This window comes from Tricharina praecox (assembly GCF_024521635.1).
Source record: "Tricharina praecox strain CBS 144465 chromosome Unknown BZA05scaffold_34, whole genome shotgun sequence".
Taxonomy (NCBI): Eukaryota; Fungi; Ascomycota; class Pezizomycetes; order Pezizales; family Pyronemataceae; genus Tricharina; species Tricharina praecox.
The window spans coordinates 254917-273534 of record NW_026250436.1 but is presented as its reverse complement, the minus strand read 5'-3'; the positions used below and the strand labels follow the sequence as shown (position 1 = coordinate 273534).

The following is an 18618-nucleotide window of genomic DNA, read 5'->3' as shown; positions in this document are numbered from 1 at the left end:
TTATTTTTATGCATTCGTTTTCGTCCCTGGTCATTAGAAATGTGATATACCAGCTATCTCGAAGTGGCTGCGGTGCGGGTGATGTGGGAGCTCATGTTCCTCGCACGAAACCCCGACCTTTCCATCATCACATACTCCGTCCCATCGATTCTAGCGAGCTATGAGTAACTTTCAGTTCACAACTTTGGAAAAACTGACATCTCAAAAAACAAGCCCATTTTGTTTTTGTCCCTTCATACAGTAGTAACTAGTATGCATGATTTTATGTTAAACAAAAGAAGCCAATCTCTGATCGGCTAACAGCAGTGTGTTCGGATCATAACGAGTGATATATAGAGTGAGTTAACTCGTAATTTCACTCGCAATCTGCCCTAGATTTCCCTCACATCATGGCATGTCAATGTATTCCTGGGCACCCCTTTTAGATACATAACACCGCCACACCCTGTCCTTGACGGCACATATTGAGATAACTACATACATACAAGTGAGGAGCGATACTATGCATGCGCAGAACAACGGACGCACACATCCTGACCTTAAGATGCAAAAGGGAAACGCCATAGTCCAGAAGTTAGAACGACACATAGCGATTGGTCGACCACGCGAGGATTGTGCCATACCGCGGTCGGTACGATCATGAACTGCTGCATCGCCGCCCCCGACGTTTCGGATAGGAAAACGCCCACCCACAGGCGCCGACCTGGAAAGGGGTGCAACTTTCGATGCTCGCGGGTTCGTTCCACAATGTATGTACATACCCGATGCACAAAAAGGGAGACTGGCACTTTGCTTTGAGCTCCGCAATCCCGCGGCTACCCTAGAGGGGAGGGTTCGGTCGGTACGGGCACTCCTAGAAGATACCCGGGCGAGTCCCTGATGGGTGTGCATTTCCCCACATGTCCAGTGATGATCTCCGATCCATAGCCTTATCGGAACCGATATTTGGCTTAGCTAGTTGGAACTCGCCCTTGCCACGAGACTGACTTGTAGGATCCGGGATGCACGACGGAATCACGGCCGAACTTCCTCGGATTTGATAGATCTGACAGATATAGAGAGAGATATCAGGGCATTCATACTGAAAATGTTGAATTGCTCTTCGTATGGCCCTCGAAGTAGTCCGCCTTAGGTACCACACATGTCAAATCATCTACGGCTAGTTCAACCGGTTCGAATCCTATCAACATCGCTACTGATGCTGGGGCTGGCAAAGTAACAAGTTGCATATATCCTTCGAATGGCCTGAAGGCTGGGGTTCCCCTTGAGACTCGAGAGGGACAGATATAACCTCGCCACGCTTCCTTAATATTAGTATTATCACTGAGGGGAAGTAATCAGGAATGTTCCTCCTGCAATTACCCACCTGCAATATCGGCACATCTGTTTTCAAGCACTTTACCGCAACTCTGCCGACAATACCCTATGTCAACCTAACTTCTCACCATCACGGCGGGCTATCATTGGCGCATCTGTCGACGTCGCTACAGCTGTTTTTCAGATGTCCTGTAGTTGATCTTAGCTTAGCCGTTGACGGTACGTCGGGACGTATCGATTGCAGATCCGGGGGCGGGATTTTGCGTCGCATGCATAAGAGAGGCGGCGAAGTACATCTGATCGACCGCAGTGGTGGGAGGGGGGGGGAGGCTAATATGGAAACCGCACCAAGCAGGTGACTCTAATTACGGACGAATCAGAAAAGCCTCGGATGATGTCGAGCAGTACCATGTCGAGGAGACAGCCGGGATGTGCCAGCCGATATTACGGGGTTCCTAGAATTGAAGTAGACAGAATCTGGAGAATGGAAGGTCCCAGACACAAAGGGGCTACTCTAGATCCTAGGGATTTTCAGGGCCCGGCGTTCGAGCCGTTACACTTGCGTGTGGCGGGTCCCAACCGAATCGTCGTCTCCGGAAAGTCATTACCACCCTTGCTACGCTGTCAATGCTGTCGATTCGGTCAACCGGGCTGCGCTCCGGAACCGACTCATGGGCTGATTTCGCGCGCAGCTGTTTTCTCACGAGAAGTTTCATCCGCTCGAGGGCCAATGGGACAACGGTGGGGAAATTCGTATTTCCCGGAGGTGCCGTGGCCAGCCTCATGAGGCTATCTACAATCAGCGGACATTCACGCCACCCAGACCCGTGAATGTTCTTCGCACGGAACGACCGCAACCAGTCGATATCAAGGCTTGCTATTGCAACAGCTATGCGGGCTTTGACTTTCACGCCGGGGCCGCTCGTCCGGAGTCGGCTTACGTCCTGTCCTCCGGGATCTTCGGCCGGCTATTAGCAGAACTAAGAACTAAGAACGCATGCTACTGGCACGGTAAGGCGTCAAGAGGGAAGCAGGGAAGGAGAAAACTACGAGGCTGGTATGAAGCAATAGTTGACCAGACTTATAATCGGAACCACGGTCAGTAGATCCACGATACCTGGTATTAAGAACGATGGCACTTTGACATATGGCCCATATCACTGATTCCAATGAACATTTCCGCTGGAAGTAGCTTGAGCTAAAAGCATTCTCAGCTGGATGTTTACTTTCTGTACGTCCCTCGAATGGGATGGAAGAATACGCTCGCGGCTGATCCGACAGACCAGGGCACCACCTGGATGGGAAAGCAGGATTGGCAAAAACTTTTCCATCCGATATCACACGATGGCTTGTCCTTAGGCCGCGGTGGAGAAGTTGCATCCACATGCATCCACGTAGACCATGCATCAACTGCGATTGACCCTAACCGTGAAATTCGGGTTGCATTCGAGCAGTTGTCTGTCCATTCAGCGGCAAAATAGACGAAAAACTTTACGATGTTGATAAGAACCATTGCTCTGGACTATGGAGATTCATATATAAGAAGACGGACGTGTCATACAGACGCTCCACTATCCATCCCCGTCCTTCCACAGAACTGACAAGAAATCTGTAAACTTCTTTATTCACTTACTTCACCACCTCCACACCATGAAATCTTTCCAGATCACCATCTCTTCCCTGTTGACGTGCCTCATTCTGGGGGTCAACGCTTCTCCGGCCGCAGAAGGAGCTGGATTGGCGAAACGTGAGGACACAAGCTTTGGCTGTCCCTACGTCTCCGGTATGTTTCCAGTTCTCACCTCTCTTTCGGGCGAATGTGACTGACAACATGGCAGAGGCTTGCAACGCCATCTGTATGAGTGTATGCCAGAAATTAATCTCACCACGTTTTTCTTGGGGAAAATCTGACGGCCATTATAGCAAGTAGACGCCAACGGCGATGTTGCATACAAGGGAGAATGTCACCCTACCTTCTGGGATATGTACTCCTCTACGCCGAATACTTTTGGTTTCCGCTAACATTTCATGACTGCACGCGCCTTTAATTGCGTATGCCTCTACACCACCGTTGACGACGACGGCACTCCTGTCCTAGGGGCCGCGACCAGGACCGTCATTGCACGTCCTCCCACCGGTGCCATCACTGTTACCAGGACCGTCATCATTCCCGCCGCCACTGCTACTCTCACCCGGTCCGTTTCTGTCTCGTAAACGCGATTGTAGTACCGGCTTCGACGAGGATGGTGTTTTCTACTAGACACCAGACGAAAGTTTCTTTCTTTTTATGTTTTGTGTTTGCGAGACCGGGATACGCTTGCACTGGCCTGTATGCTGTTTTGGTTGTTGTCGAGATATGGGGATTCATTCTGTTGTAGTCGATAGTGGGTTTGTCAGATAGTTCTCAAATGTTTAATTTCTTTGTAAAACCGCAATATTCACTACTTCTTGGGGCCTGTGCTCGTAATTGAATCGGTGAATGTAAACAGACCGCTAGACACAACTCTTGCCAGCTAAACATCATCCTGAGTCCCAACCCGAAGCCTATGGCCACAAATAGTGGATTCTCAAGAAATGGGAATCACGACCAATCCCTCTCACGATCCGGTGCCACCGCTGATGCCCCGCAATCCAAAATCCTCGCATTCGCGTACACATCCAGTCCAGCCGCCATGCGCCAGCCGATTGAAGCAAATACGAACGAGTCTCGGCGCGGCGGAATTGCCACTTCAGTCCATCCTCCATCAACCTCTCCCGGGGAGATCCCGTCCGGTTTCCCGCGTCTACCGCTTTAACCATATATCACAACAGCTTTCCTAAAATCCGCCATATCTATACCTAATGCATATCACGGTTGCACCCGGCGTGATCCAGTATGCGTCGATAGAGGGGTGCAGACCTCTAGAGTGGCTTACCAGCGGGTTTTTCCTCCAGCTGAACCGGGACGAAGCCGATTCCGCCGCCTATGGATAGAATCGTCCTGTTCCGATCGTATCCACTGTTTCAATTGGCTAGCTCCGAATTAAGTGGGGTTCTATAGCCATCCACCCATCTATCCATCCATCCAACAAAAGCCATCGATGGCTATCCGCGGGATTAGATTTGCCACTCATCATGCTGGTGAATCATGTCAGTTAATCTGACTATCTACGCACCTGCTCCCCTCAATTCCAACCTGCAGGTACCACTCCAATCTAGCCACCATCACATCAAGCCGGCGAGCCCGATCATAGTCATAGGCTGGCTATATCTAGTGCTATTCTGAGCAAATTGCCAAGGTGTTAGAGGAAGCAATAAACAGCACCGAGTGATCAAAAGTGAGTGAGACAGCGTATTCCCCACCCCTCCCCGCACCTCATATCTCCCGAGCACCCCGCTTCTCTCCTTCTTATTGTTGGTCTTTCGGATTGTATTAAGGTACATCACGTTGTTGGGTTCTGTTGGAGTTGGAATTATAACGACTGACTCCGTGTGTATGTACAACGATAGCAAAAGTGAAACAGGCACAGCGATATATAGAGTACCTAAACCCATCCAGCACCAATGTCAACACCCATGATACTCGGATTTATAGTGTCTATTGAGTGTATCATCCCCTCGACTGATGCCATACCTAGGCAGCGTGCAGTATCTACAGTGTATGTACCTGCGTGCACATTAACTACCCCGCCATGAATATGTTCAGCTCGGTCTCGCTTGTTTCTTCCAACTCCATCTATATCAAACTAGGATATCCTCCTACACAGCTCATCGCATCGCATGTTGACTGTGCATCTTCCGCGGTGAGAGCACCAGCATGCTACGGCCCGGCTTTTCCTCCCTGCCGTGGTATGTAGAGGTTGGTAGTGGCAGTGGGGTAGATGCACGAAATCACAACACCTGGCTGCGGTCATATGCTTGCCCCACCATCAGCGGAAGGGCCTAGAGCTTGCCGATCTCCTGACAGTGGAGTGCTACGCAGTCTGACCCCAGGGGTGTGATATATCGATACGGTTGATTGCCTCATATCTTGGGGAGTTATCGACATCTATGATGGATCGGCCTTGCTTCCGCGGCCGTCTCTACCTCGAGGCCGGGGGGTAAAAGAGGATGCACTGGAAATTCCCCTCCCCCACTAGATAGTTAATATCACCTTCGGTTGGTACCGATAGTGTGATGCCATTTTGGAACTCATGATCGATACGAGTTTCCACTGTGCCTCGCTTCAAGTCGTCACGAGCCCGCCATATCCGTAGCAACATGAAAGCAATATGCAGACACGATACCTGTCTATGAGGGAGAGGTTAGGAGGCAGCTAATAGTGAATGGTCGGATTTCCGAGGATATTTAAGAAGCAGATATTGTCCCCTTCAACGGCCTTCTTCACCACACTCATCCAGCTAGGCCGACAGACATCCTCCTCCTCCTCTAATCGACTCATCCCACCCAGTCTTTTATACACTCCCACGTTCACTTTCCAACCAAGCACATTCTTTCACCATGAAGTTTTCCGCCATCCTCGCTCTCGCCGGCGCCGCCGCGTCCGTCATGGCCGTGCCCTTGGCCGTCGATGTTTCCGCGCCCGACCCAGACCAGGTCACCGTCGAGGGAGTCACGTACGGAGGTTCCGGCTGTCCGCAGGGCACGGCCTCGGTCTCTCTGTCCCTGGACAAGAAGTCGTTCACCGTCATTCTCGATGAATACATCGTCGCTGTCGGATCCGGTTACACCGTCACCGATGCCCGCAAGAACTGCCAGCTCAACGTCAAGCTCCACTACCCGAGCGGATTCCAGGTGTGTACATGAGCCACGGAAACTCTTGGGCATGTCCGCTAATGACCATCCCCAGTACTCCGTCTACTCCTCCGACTACCGTGGCTACGCCGAGCTCGACGAGGGTGTCACCGGCCTGCAGAAGGTTTGTCCACCCCCCTCGCTCATCCACGTATTCCTCCAGATCACTGACCGCCCCCATCCCAGGCCACCTACTATTTCGGCGGCAGCACCGTGCAATCCAGCGTCTCGACGGCCTTCAAGGGTCCCATGTCGCAGGACTACCTGATCCACGACGAGATCCCGTTCACGTCGACCGTGTGGTCGCCTTGCGGCGAGATTGCGTCGCTCAATATCAACTCGCAGGTGCGCGTTGAGAACTCTGCCAACCCCAAGGGCATGGGCTTCCTCACTACCGACAGCATCGACGGGAAGGTCAGCTTCAAGGTTGGTGTCAAGTGGCAGGTGTGCCCTGAATAAGCGGCGGATACGCCGTGGGGTGGAGTGGGGGATGGGGAGAAGAGTGACGTTGGATCGCTTATCAGGCTAAGCTCGGCCGCTGTGGAGGTCCTGCAGTCGATCACCCGCAGCCCGGAGATCTTCTACCACCTTCTTCTCCTTCTTCTTTCCCTCCATGGGTTGGGTTTCGGGATATTTGTTTGTTTTTTCGTATCGACGTGCTATGATGTATCCTAGGTGTCTTTTCTGTCCCTTAATGTCAACGTTTTATGTATTTGTATGTACCTTACCTTACCTTACCTTACTTTCGAAAGACAATTGTCTGCGACAATCACTACCGTATGTATGCGCCTACCTCACACCGACTCGTGCATATCTCGCCTCGCAAAACATGTCGTGATGCATCGGTGGTTTCGGGTCGGTCGGGGGCGCCGAGGGTCGCAATTTAGAGTAACTAGCGGGCCGATAGTGCTGGTTCTCGGCATGTTAACTACTCTATGTAGTCGGTTTCGGCTACGGGACATGGCCGTCCACGCGCGGTCACTCGACTACCTATTTACTTGAGACACCGAAGAGGTGCCTGCATTTATGCGTCGCATGCATAGGGCTAGTTACGATGGCACAGTTGTATTCCATATACGTGCGTCGTACTCTTCGGCCGTTGCAGATACACGTAGTAAGTCCCTTCAGCCCGAGATCGATATTTATTTCTCGTGTTGGTGGATTGCAGTGGGTGGCTGTTGGTGCAGGAATATATTGCGATTCGAGGTAATATGGCACAGTGTGAAAGAGCCATACCATGTAAACTCATGGCAATTTAAAGCACGACTGGACTACTGCCATACCTTTGGAGTTCCCTTGCCGGAAGTCTGAATGGATTTTTGTTTGTTTACTCATTGATTGGGAAGTCTGAATGGGTCTCATGTGGCATACCTAGTGTTGAATGATGCGATTCTCGTTGAAAGCCACCGTCGTCACTCGTCAAGATATTGCACATTTGTCATATTGGTAATATGCGCCTGTGCGCGCCTCGAGTGCGCCTCGAGAATCCTATTTATTCTCATACGTTCTTTATGTCTAGTTGGTCATCCGCTGTGTTTTGCGAATGAATGAAGCAGCTGGACATATCACACTCATATTCTTAAAATTGAACTGAGTAGGTATCCGAGTGAGCTAATGTGTGCTCAAGACAAAACTTTCAAAGTGTGAAAACTTGGATCTCAAGGAACCCTCCAGTCATGGGCCTGAAGATAATCGGCTTTATTATACTAAAAGGTATGTTTAGTGCATAAAGAGAGCTGCTAGCATTTATGTACAAGGGAAATACAAAGCGACAATGCAAAAGATTCGCCACGGCACCGCACCAAAACTTCCAAGCTCCAACCCCAGCGGCCAGCTCAGCGAACTAGCTCCTCGCTCCCACATGAATGAGTACTGCCAGTCCACATCATCACTCCACCACAAACGAGACCCACCTCGGGAAATACCAGTGGGACCAGTGATAATCGATGAATCTCCACCTTATTTCAATGGCCCTTCCAAGTTCCTAGTCCCCATTCCCGTTTTCGCAGCCCCCGGCCAACAGTATCAGGCTACACACCGCCCACTCGTCTACACTCTACACGTGCCACCTCACTGCCTGCCATTGCCTATCCACCTTCCACCTTCCACATGACCCAATCGAAGCGCCACCAAGTTCCAAGTTCCAACCGTGAACCCAGCCACCACCACCGGCCCACCACCGCCACCAGCACCACCCCCTTGCGCGCGATACGAGGTCTTTTGAGTTTTGACGCCGGTGCCACACCACAGCCTTTCGCCAACTAGCGGCAGCCACCATCACCATTGGCGAAGGCGAAGGCTGTTATCCCTGGATAGAGAAGTAGAATTTATGATTCCCTACCGTACGGCGTAATCACTACTGCCAGACTGCCAGTGCCATCAACGCATGAAGGCTGAACTTTGAAGTCAGAACGATCTCTTTGCCTCTCCCGAAATAGAGGACGCCGCACCAAACTTCGCGGCCCCAGGGTCCAGGCTGCCAGATATGTACGTGGTGCACTTGGTTATCTCCACAGTCCACACTGCACAGCCGTAACTGTACATATGTTTGTAAGTCTGTAACTACCATCGAGATTCGAGCTGTTGACCCCTCACCTCAAGCAGGAACCCCTTCAAACTTCAAAGTTCACCAGCTGGCAGCGAGCACGAACTCATACCGTAGCCACCGTCAAATCTACGCCGCCGCCGCCGCCGCCCATGTGCACTTGCTACAACCTGCACCCACCACCACCACCGTCGACAGCCGCTCCAAGTTCCAGTTCCAAGTTCCAAGCTCCGACCACTCGACCATCTCCGCTCCTATACTACCGTAGTATGTTGACATTAACCATAGCTACCACAAAGTTCCAACCCTAACGTTTCAACTTTCAACTGGACGGACGTGCACAATGCACAATGCACATTCGACTCACCGTTGCTTGACGTTGCCTCGAAGTTGCCTCAAACATCTGTCTCCCCCCCCCCCCCCCCCCCACCACCACTGCCCTCCTCCTGCCATGCTATGCAGGACAATACAGGGACAGTAAGCACGTATAGAGTACCGTATCGTGTATCTACCGACATCCCCCCCTCCCCGCCCCCGCCGCCGCCGCTGCAGCCGCACACGCCGCCGCTATGACCGCCTGCTGCAAGTAGACAGCACGAATTTCCGCGGTACGAGCGGGACAGCGGCCATGGATATAGACATGCAGACGGGTGCCGGGGCGAAAGCGCTGCAGGTCCCAGCGCGCACAGCACAAGCACACTCAAAGCACAGCAGAAGCACACTCAGAAGCAGAAGCAGAAGCAGAAGCACACGATCAAGCAGAAGCAAAGCACAGAGCTCGTACATATCATAGCTAGTACATAGCTCATATGTATTGTGAAGACATACATATCGCCGGTGGCGGGCGGCGGGCGGATCGATCTGACCTGGAATATCATAGCTCATCGCATGTGTCCTGTACTCTACCTACCACGGTAGCTACTACGGTACCTACCACTAACAGGTACCGGTATGTGTAGAATAGGTGGGTGGGTGGGTATTACCGCAGTTAGTACCGCAGTTACCAGTAATGCCAAAGCGGAGTCGAGTGGAGTGGAGTCGAGTGGAGTGGACTCGAGTCGACTCGAGTACATAGAGCAGAGTATTGCAGACCAGGGCACAACAATTCTCCAGTAATTCTCCAGATCTCCACTCCAGAAAGCCTCCGTAGCAAGCCACTGTCGCAGGACGCCGCCAGTGGCCACCATCAGCGAGCCCGCCACCAATATGTAGCTGCAGGGTGTCAGCCCGCAGGCCGCAGGCCGCAACCCACTCTCTACATACTCTACATATCACACATAATACGGGGAACAGTCCGTCGGCAACACCGCCAATCAGACCATACACAACCGCCGCTGCGCACGGCCTGCAACACTGCAACAATTGCGTATCGGGATTACTACTAGTTAGTGGAGCAGAGTAGAGTATGTAATATATGCGAGCGAAGCTTCTAGAAGCTCGCCCTGCAGCTTCCTTCGTGCTTCTGCAGATTCTATCCACCCACTCACTCGCGGACTGGCTCGCCCACACATATCCTACACGCACGTTTACACGGCTACATATCACACACACGCACGAAGCATGCAGCAACACGGCCGGCCATCTCGTACCCGTTTGCATGCGTTCTTTTTCCGTGGCAGCTGCCAGGTAGGCGAGAGTAGGCTCGGGCTCCAGCTCGACTCTCGAGGCGGGAGCTGAGAGTAAGGGTAAGGAGATGAACATCTTGCGAGCAGTCTTATCGGTGGCTCTCTGTAGCTGTCGGTGGTGGTCTGCGGTTGTCGGTGGTTGTGTTGGCATGGCATGGCAGATGGTATCTGCCTATGGTACGTATCCGCGGACCTGCGCTTTCGGAGTTTCAAGTTGCATGTTTAAACCAACGCCGCGAAAAAACAAACGGTGTAGATGTCATGCTACCAGGCCTTCGTAGGAGCCGTGGAACTACCATAGAGCATTGCCGTCCGTGACGGCCTCCCACTACTCCCGAGAGCCACGGCCAGTGGCCAATGGCACAGGAACCTCCTCACCTCACATCGCCTCACCTCACTTCACCGCCCATCTGCCATCTCGGCTTATCATCCATCCATCCATCCAGGCTTGTTTTGCAATCACCATCTCTCCAGAGTCTTTGACAACCACCCTTCATTCATTCCCATTCCCATCCACATCCCCCATCCACATGCTCCATCCACCTCCATCCATATGCACCCATATCCAGTCCAGAAACGAAACCACCAAGCAAATAATTACAAAATTCTATAGTATGTAGATGGTTTCTTAATCGCGCTCATGGGTATCCATCATCCCCCTCTCCCTCCCGCATTACCTGTATCTTCCCAACAAAACAAAAACCTATCGACCGACCGACCGAGCAAGCAAACAAACAAAACCCTCCGACCATCCGACCATCCATCTATCTATTAGGCTCACTCACTCACTCACTCACCCATCCATCCATTCCACCACCCAATCCAATGCGTCCGCCCCGTCCTATCCCATCGCAGCGTAAACCGTGTGTCCCGAGTAAAAAAACCAAAACCAAAAAGCAGAAAACAGAAAACAAGTGAGTAGAGGAGTGGGCAAGTTGTGCGGAGAAACCCAATAATACTCCGGCCGGCCCGCTGTCTGGCATTAATCCTACAGCAAATCAAAAAGACACAAGACAAAGACAAAGACAAGACAAACTTTTCCCAGTGCATAAACCCCCGAACAAAGAAAGGAAAGTAAAAAAACATCGACATAGCCTGCCCCCGCGCGGTCCCGTCCTCCATCAATAATACAATAATAATAGTAGTAGCAGTAGTAGTACCAAACAATAACCCGGAAACTAGAAATTATGGAAAACGGGAAAGGAAACGAAAAGTGAAAACGAAAGCAAGTCGCTGTATCCGATCCACACTCCCTCAACACCCTTTGCACCCTCTCACCCCCGTGACCGAGCCGGATGTCAACCCGTCAGATCCGACACGCGCACCTTCTTCCGCGTCGGGCTCTCGCCCCGTAGCTCGGCAATCTCCCGCTCCATATCGTCGACCTTGCGCTTCAGCTCGTCCCCTCGCCTGGTGGCCGCATCGAGAGCGTGTCGCAGGTGCGCCTCGGCCTCTTTGCGACCCACCTCTGTTCGCCGTGTGGTGGCTTCGGAATTCTCGAGTTCTCCGACCCGCCCCCGGAACAGATCATTGACCAGCTCCAGCTCCGCCACCCGCGTCTTCAACTTGTTGTTGACGGCGATCAGCGATTCCATCGTGTGCGAGTCGTGCCCATGGTACGGTGGTGACGGCTGGTTCAGTGCGGACAGGGAGGGCAGTGTGGGCGGCGAGTCGGCGCCGGTGTGGTGCAGCAGCGAGTGGTCGAAAATACTGGGCAGCGGTGTCCCCGAGCGCGACGACTGAGGTGACACCGAGCGGTGATGGTGATGGTGATGACCAGGTGGAGGAGTGCCGGCTTCCGATCGCGGGGTGGGGTGCGAGCTCGAACTGGTGGGGCCGTGCGAGTTCGGCGAGTCGAAGAGGCTAGCCTGTAGGGGGAAGCCGGTCAGAAAATAAGGTCGGCGGGGGAGAAGTGGGAGGAAGGGGAAGGGGAAGCTCCATTCGGCGGCGTACCTTCTTCTTCTGAGGCTGCCCGGAGTTCTTGACTCGGTTTCGGCTCTTGATCACGTCCGTCTTGAGGGAGATTGGTCGAGGGCGGCCATGGAGCTTGAGGAAGAGCCCGCATGCATTGCAGAGGACCGAGCCCGCTTCGTCGCGTCGCCATAACGGTGTCGTCGATGTTGTGCAGTTTTGGCAGATTGGCTGGTCCCAATTGTCAGTACTTTGACCCACAACTGGCGCGATGAGGAAGGAACAAGCGCGGGGCGGGGAGGAAGCTCACAGGTGTTGTCCCCTGACCGGCGGCGGTGCTGGCCCCGGGTGACGAGGTAGCGAAAGTCATTGCAGCAAATGGAGAGGCTCCGCCATTCAACCTACAAGTGCAGAGACAACAGCATCAGTAAAGAAGGAACGACAGCATACACCACAAACGCACGCAATCTCTTTCTTCTCTCTCGGTCTCCCTTCCATTCGGATAAGGGTCCGATTCGTTTGGGGGTGGTGAGCGAGTGCGCGGGAAGATAAGGGGGGGAGGGGGGTAGGGAAGATAGTTGATAACGGGTAGATAGCGGCAGCGGCAGCAGCGACCACAGGCAAATAAAGGTTAGGGGAGTAAAGTACAAAAAAAAAAAAGTCTAGCGACGCAGGCGAGTTCAAACGAACCGAACCGAGAGAGATCCAGAGAAAGAGAGACGGACGGACGGACGGACGGAAGCGGAAACTTACCGCGACGGCGGAGACGGGAGAGCTACGGCGGAAGCCAGCGTGCTGAGCGAGGGCAGCGGCGATCGAGATGAGAAGCGCGATATCGCTGGCAGATGGTTGAGATCGTCGCGGTCGTTGATGCTGCTGCAATTGCTCGGGCTCGGACTGGGTGGGTGTAATAGTTCCAACTGGTGGGGAGAGGGGAGCCGCTCCGGGAGGGGAGAGTAATAGAGTGCGGGCGCCAGTTTATTATCTGGGGAAGGGCAACACCTGCTTGGTGGATCCAACAGGAAACGGCGTCGATGAGCCGTTGGGTGATGGGGGAAGTTGGAGTCGGAGTCGGAGTCGGTAATGATTGCAGACGTGATGACGATTATCGATTACTTTGATAGGGGAGAGAAGAGAGATCGAATGCGAATCCTCGGAGCTTCCGGGGGTGGAGAGTTGCAAAGGGGGGGGGAGGGGGGGACCGGCGGCAGATAATAGGCAATAATATGTGAGTGAGCGACAAGTACTCTGGCTTAGTAGTCTACGGAATTCGAACGCGTGTGATATAGCGGTACTCGAGTATGAGGAGAATGTGGTGGGAGGAGTAGTAGTAGTAGTAGTAGTAGTAGTAGTAGTAGTAGTAGTAGTAGTAGTAGTAGTAGTAGCAGTAGTAGTAGTAATAGGAAGAAGAAGAGGAGGAGGGGGGTTGGAATGAAAGCGGGTGAGATGATCACGGACGATAAGAGGAGTTGCCGAGAGTGTGTGCGGGAGTAAGTAGAGTAAGTAGAAAAAGGGGAGGAGAATGTCTGGGGCCGGCGTGTGTTTGAGGGAAAGAAAAAAAAAGTGACAGCGACAACAACGGAGCAAAAGCAAACAAGCAGGCGGCAGGCAGGCGGTCAGGGCAGGCGCAGGCAAGTAGGCACAGGCAGGCAGGGCAGGCAGGCAGACGAGTAGATAGGTCGGTATGGTAGAGTAGCCAGGCACAGATGGACAACGACACGACAGCAGCAGCACGCGGGCAGGTGAGGCAAGTGGTGAAGTAGTGGGCAAGTAAGTGTGTAAGTAATAGGTAGTAGGTAGTAAATAGTAGGTAGTAGGCGGGACCGGTAGACAGGTGGGTGGATAGCCAGATAGTTGGATAGATAGGTGGAAGAACGACCTTTGGATGGATGGGGCCGGGTGGGGAGAGGGAGGGGGGGATGATAAACCAGGATCTAGGTACCTAGTTGATGGAGGTGGTTCAAGAGATTACGCGGTACTTATTGGAGGGATGGAGTGTTGCAAGGGACACAGACAGACAACAGACGACCATCGAAAGGGGTGGGTGGGTGGGTGGGCGGTGGAAATGGCGGCGACGGGGGAGGGGGGGGCGGCGGCGGGTGGAGGGCGTGGTGAGATGATTGTGTATGATCAGGAACCTCCCGAGTATACTGGGTACAGAGGAGCCCCCGATGCGTTACATGGAGGTTATGTTATCGGCATGAATCATGGGGAACACACCGGTCGGAGGGACGTGGTGAGATGATTGTGTATGATCCGTATGATTAGGAACCTCCAAAGTACTGCATGTAGGTACCATAGTACATTGAGCCCGCGATGCGCTACATGGAGGTTATTGGCCTAAAGCATGGGGAACACACCATACAGCAGAGAGGCGTTATGATCAGGAACCTCCCGAGTAGAGCCCTCCGATGCGTTAACATAGTATACCTAGTACATGGAGGTTAACTATTGGCATGAATCATGGGGAATACACCAGTCGGAGAGACGCGCGGGTGCTCTACGGGGGGTATGTATGTACTTTTGGCAGTGGCAGTGGCAGTGGCAGTGGCAGCAGCGCTGAATCAACACTTTACTCAGGGTAGTACATAGATTGGTACATAGAGTAGCTGGTAGCCTGGTAGGGTGTTTGAGATAAGCAACGGCCTGATATCAGCAGCGCAATCACGGTGGGTGGGGGGGATATGGCCACGGAGAGTTGGAGATGGGCTTCACGGTTCTGGCCCTCAATAACGGTCATTCCCATGGCCGGGAGGACATCATGCGTTGTTAACACTGTCCGTTGGTCTGTCTGTCGACCCGACTCGCCCGTTGGGAGGGATACTTGGGTACATATCGCCGAATATTTTTCGTCTCGCTCGACAGACTCGATGGCGGGAGAGAGAGAGAGAGAGAGGGAAAAAAGAAAAAAGGAAAAAAGAGGGAAAAGAAAAGCAAAAAACACACGCACCCCCTCCCCGCTCTCGCCCCTCACCTCTGACGAAACCGTCCTGACGCAACCTGACGACGCTGACGATGGGACTAGGTACGTGAGTAGGTATGATGGCGATGGAATGACAGCTCTGTCAGGTACGGCGGAGGACAGGTGCCTAGAGGATTTAGCACCAGGCCGGAGCAGGAGAAAGGAAAGAAGGCCAGCTTTCGTATGTGCTCCGGCAGAAGTAGCAGGTACTGTCGCACCAATCGATACCTACTCCAATCGATACTCCAATCGACACTCCATCACCGGTAGGCATGTCCTTCTCGGTGCGCCATGGGTTGCCGTCTGATTGGCTTCCATCCGTGACGGTCGATCTGGCCGTGTCTCTGTCTGCCTGTTCTTTGTCCGTCTGCCTGCGAGCACAGAGCAACTCGTTCCTACCGTATCCGTGGCAAGTAGGGCCGTGGACTGTGGACTCTGGACTGTGGACTGCGGACTGTGAGACCGTGGGACTGTATGACCTTCGGCGATGATTTGGAGCGTGCCCGCCGGCAATGCAGCCAGCCACCGTCCGCCTACACATCGCAGCTGCTCGTACATAGAGTGCATAGAGTAGGTAAGTCCTTAGGTATTCGAGTAGAGGTGGTTAGTTGGTCGTACACAGCCCATCCGCTGCTGACGATGGACGGTAAATTATCCGTTGCAATGCTCGCATGCGACCGAGTGCCGACTCCCTGTCGAAAGCTAGAGTAGAGTACCGTATCCTGAGGAAAGGATGCTATCTGACGCTGCGCTGCACCTGTTGCAGTCCTTCAAGGAGGGAGCGAGAGATTGCCCGAGGCGGAACCCCCTCCCATCCACCATCCATCCATCCATCCAGATTCCACAGCACACACCCCCATCCCCTGATAAAATAGGTAATCGGCTTGACGGCCTCCCAGGCTCTCGCACGCATTGCTCAGCTGCCATGGATCCCCCCCTCCCCCGAGCTAACTAAGCCCTTTCCTTGCTCCGACCTCCCTGGTCGATGAACACTCAGATTCGCCGATATCGGGTCCCACTTAGCGCCTGTGAGGAAGGAGAGAAGGAGAGGAAGGAAAGAAGGAAGGGGGGTTTCACGGCAGACACCCTGTCCTGTTGTGGTTGTGCCATACCGATGCCCATTTTTGCACCGCACCAAGCGGCGATGGCTAGGCTTCCAGAAGACGCATGGAAGGGTGTTGGGGGGAGGGGGCCCTTTCGTGCGCACTAGTTCAGGGAAGTCGCTACCGACTGAACTGAACGGAGGGGTTCGTTCCGCTGGCGTCGGTGATAATGCTGAATCGTGACGCCCCCAGTCCGCCAGTCCCCCAGTTCGCCAATCTCCCACCCCCTCCACTTGTTTTCTTCCCCAGAAAGTCAGAGAAGGCGATAACTAGAGTGGAGTGCCTACTCTTGTTAGACTTCTTCTTCTTTCCCTTCTTCCTCTTCTTCCTCTTCTTCCTCTTCTTCCAACCGGACCGGGGGGTATATAGACGAGCGCGAAAGAAAGAATAAAGAAAGAAAAAAAGAAGCTGTCCAGAGTAGATTAGACAGAACACCGGCCAAGTTCTCCACCTAGCACCATAGAGTCCTAGTCAATCCGTATGATAGCAGATTGCCTCACACACCCGCCGCACCCGCCGCCGCCGCACCCCGCGCCAGGTAGAGTACCTATACCGACATATACGGTAGTTAGAGTGCTTGCGACGATTCATTCCAGTCAAACGACGCGATAGTGGTTAGTTAGGCAGTTATGGTAATCGCCCGAAACCGAACGGAGTCCCCCCGCCCCCTGCAATCGATAAACGGATGTATATAGCATCCTCGGTATGAAACTACCCTGGCACTGTGGAGTCCAGTCAGCCAGGCAAACCAGGCCAGCCGGAGAGGGACCGATTGCCGTGAGCGCTCTTGCTTTCTCTCTCGCTCTCTTTCTCTCCCTCTCTCCCTCTCGGATATGGTGTCTGTCGGGACTCGGCGGCAACATGCGCCGGCGCGGTGAGCTTGAAGAAGGGGAAAAGCAAGCTTCTAGGCACTCCGTACTGTGCGAGCTCGGAGGCAACGGAAGTTAAGTCGAGTAGAGTAGGTAGAGTATTGAAGGGGTTGTGGCTGTGGCTGTGGCCTTGTGTCTTCTGCCGAGCGGCGAGAACGGTCCACGGATGTGTAGGAGGGAAGGAAGGACAATAATGTCAGATCTATTTTTGACGGATGGTCCAAGACTGTTGCGGACCCACGGAGGTCCGAAAGAGAAGGAAGGATGGATAGAAGGAGGAAGGATGGAAGAATGGAAGAATGCACGAGCTCTCGATACGAGGTTATCGGACAACCAAGTAGGACAGAGTACCTGATAATGTGGAGGATCTCTCCGATGATCGATCCTCGTCCCGAGTAGAGCACCTACCGTATGTACCTACCTTAGGCACTTACGTACGGTAGCCAATGTTTCCCCATCGGATCGGTGCTGTCATGCAAGAAATTTGCCGACGCGATGTGATGTGCGGGGGAGGATCGAGTCCGGTGCATATCGACACATCGGCGGTATGCTCTGCAATCATCATGTAGGTACGAGTACGGCATGATGTCGCTGCTGCTGCGGCTCCCATCCGACACACGACACACGACACACGACACACGACACACGACACACGACATGACATCGAGACTCGAGACTCGAGAGCCGTGTAACGGTGAATGATGAGGTTGCACTCGCACTTGTGGCGGGCGTGAGTGGCAGTTATGCATAAGTAAGTGCATAAGGGTCACTGGAGTGAGACGGGGTGGGCACTGTCTCCGGCTTTGCTTAGAATCCCTTCCCGACGCTGCTGCTGCCACGATGCGGAACCCTTCGTACATGCTCGAAATCTCCGGCGGATCGCCCTCCCCAAGCTGTTCTTCGGACCGGAAGAGGGCGATGGCCGCGGCTAGGATTGCCCGTTGACGGTGGTACGACACCGTGGTAGGGTGAGTACCGGTATGGAACGCACATCGTGAAGACTCTATTCCAGGCTGCAAGGAAGGTGGAGAAATCAAAAGTCACTCTACTGCTAGTAGCGCATGCTAGGTAGGCTCATCCCCGGGTACGTATGCTTCTTGCAGCGGCCAGAGTCGGCGATGGCATCCAGACAAAGCTCAGCTTCAGCGGTTACTAGTATACTGGTAACTGGGCGTCTCGCCTGGGGTTGCAACTACCTAGGTAGTGCCCAGAGTGTCCTCAGAGAGCAATCCTGAAACCTAATTCAACGTAAACCGGAACTACATACCTTTCCATCGCGTTCACAGTCGTGGGTCGAACCGCCTTTCCATTGCCTTCGCAGTCGGTGGTGCGTCCGGATACTGATTGATGTTCATGCCCCCCGCCAAACAACTACCGGTACACTACCTGGCACGGTCGGGGTGCACTCGGATACCGATGTTCATGCCTCAAAATAACTGCCGGTATACTGCCGCACAGTCGGTTCTCAGCCCAGGTTAAGGTTGAGTGCTGAGTGATGCTCTGTGCCGATGGA

General features: G+C 53.3%; 4 protein-coding genes across 4 annotated transcripts; 3 read left to right on the top strand and 1 right to left on the bottom strand.

The window, feature by feature from the left end:
• Positions 1 to 2967: 2967 nt before the first annotated feature.
• Positions 2968 to 3450, top strand: BZA05DRAFT_477275 (uncharacterized protein; the record flags this gene model as incomplete). The annotated part of the gene is made up of 4 exons (XM_051488298.1): positions 2968 to 3100; positions 3156 to 3181; positions 3241 to 3298; positions 3356 to 3450. Coding segments are annotated over 4 exons (312 nt in total), but the record flags the coding sequence as incomplete, so codon positions are not given.
• Positions 3451 to 5660: 2210 nt separating this feature from the next.
• Positions 5661 to 6793, top strand: BZA05DRAFT_359475 (uncharacterized protein). The gene is made up of 3 exons (XM_051481469.1): positions 5661 to 6090; positions 6146 to 6214; positions 6277 to 6793. The coding sequence occupies exons 1-3, from the start codon at positions 5797 to 5799 to the stop codon at positions 6547 to 6549; spliced, it is 636 nt and encodes a 211-aa protein (XP_051335500.1). The 5' UTR covers positions 5661 to 5796; the 3' UTR covers positions 6550 to 6793.
• A 4677-nt stretch (positions 6794 to 11470) lies between these two features.
• BZA05DRAFT_185953 (GATA transcription factor) lies at positions 11471 to 12846 on the bottom strand. Its single transcript, XM_051479355.1, has 3 exons — positions 12482 to 12846; positions 12214 to 12402; positions 11471 to 12128 (listed from the first exon to the last, which is right to left on the bottom strand). The coding sequence occupies exons 1-3, from the start codon at positions 12539 to 12541 to the stop codon at positions 11559 to 11561; spliced, it is 819 nt and encodes a 272-aa protein (XP_051335499.1). The 5' UTR covers positions 12542 to 12846; the 3' UTR covers positions 11471 to 11558.
• A 1706-nt stretch (positions 12847 to 14552) lies between these two features.
• BZA05DRAFT_185925 (uncharacterized protein) lies at positions 14553 to 15524 on the top strand. Its single transcript, XM_051479354.1, has one exon. The coding sequence runs from the start codon at positions 14856 to 14858 to the stop codon at positions 15438 to 15440; it is 585 nt and encodes a 194-aa protein (XP_051335498.1). The 5' UTR covers positions 14553 to 14855; the 3' UTR covers positions 15441 to 15524.
• Positions 15525 to 18618: the final 3094 nt, after the last annotated feature.

Bases quoted from the DNA above. Each gene is read 5' to 3' on its own strand.
- BZA05DRAFT_359475 (XM_051481469.1), top strand. From the start codon at position 5,797: ATGAAGTTTTCCGCCATCCTCGCTCTCGCCGGCGCCGCCGCGTCCGTC. The intron at 6,091-6,145 runs GTGTGTACATGA...GACCATCCCCAG, and splicing joins ACTACCCGAGCGGATTCCAG to TACTCCGTCTACTCCTCCGA. The intron at 6,215-6,276 runs GTTTGTCCACCC...CCCCCATCCCAG, and splicing joins GTGTCACCGGCCTGCAGAAG to GCCACCTACTATTTCGGCGG.
- BZA05DRAFT_185953 (XM_051479355.1), bottom strand. From the start codon at position 12,541: ATGACTTTCGCTACCTCGTCACCCGGGGCCAGCACCGCCGCCGGTCAG. The intron at 12,403-12,481 runs GTGAGCTTCCTC...AATTGGGACCAG, and splicing joins CCGGTCAGGGGACAACACCT to CCAATCTGCCAAAACTGCAC. The intron at 12,129-12,213 runs GTACGCCGCCGA...TTCCCCCTACAG, and splicing joins GGCAGCCTCAGAAGAAGAAG to GCTAGCCTCTTCGACTCGCC.
- BZA05DRAFT_185925 (XM_051479354.1), top strand. From the start codon at position 14,856: ATGGCCACGGAGAGTTGGAGATGGGCTTCACGGTTCTGGCCCTCAATA.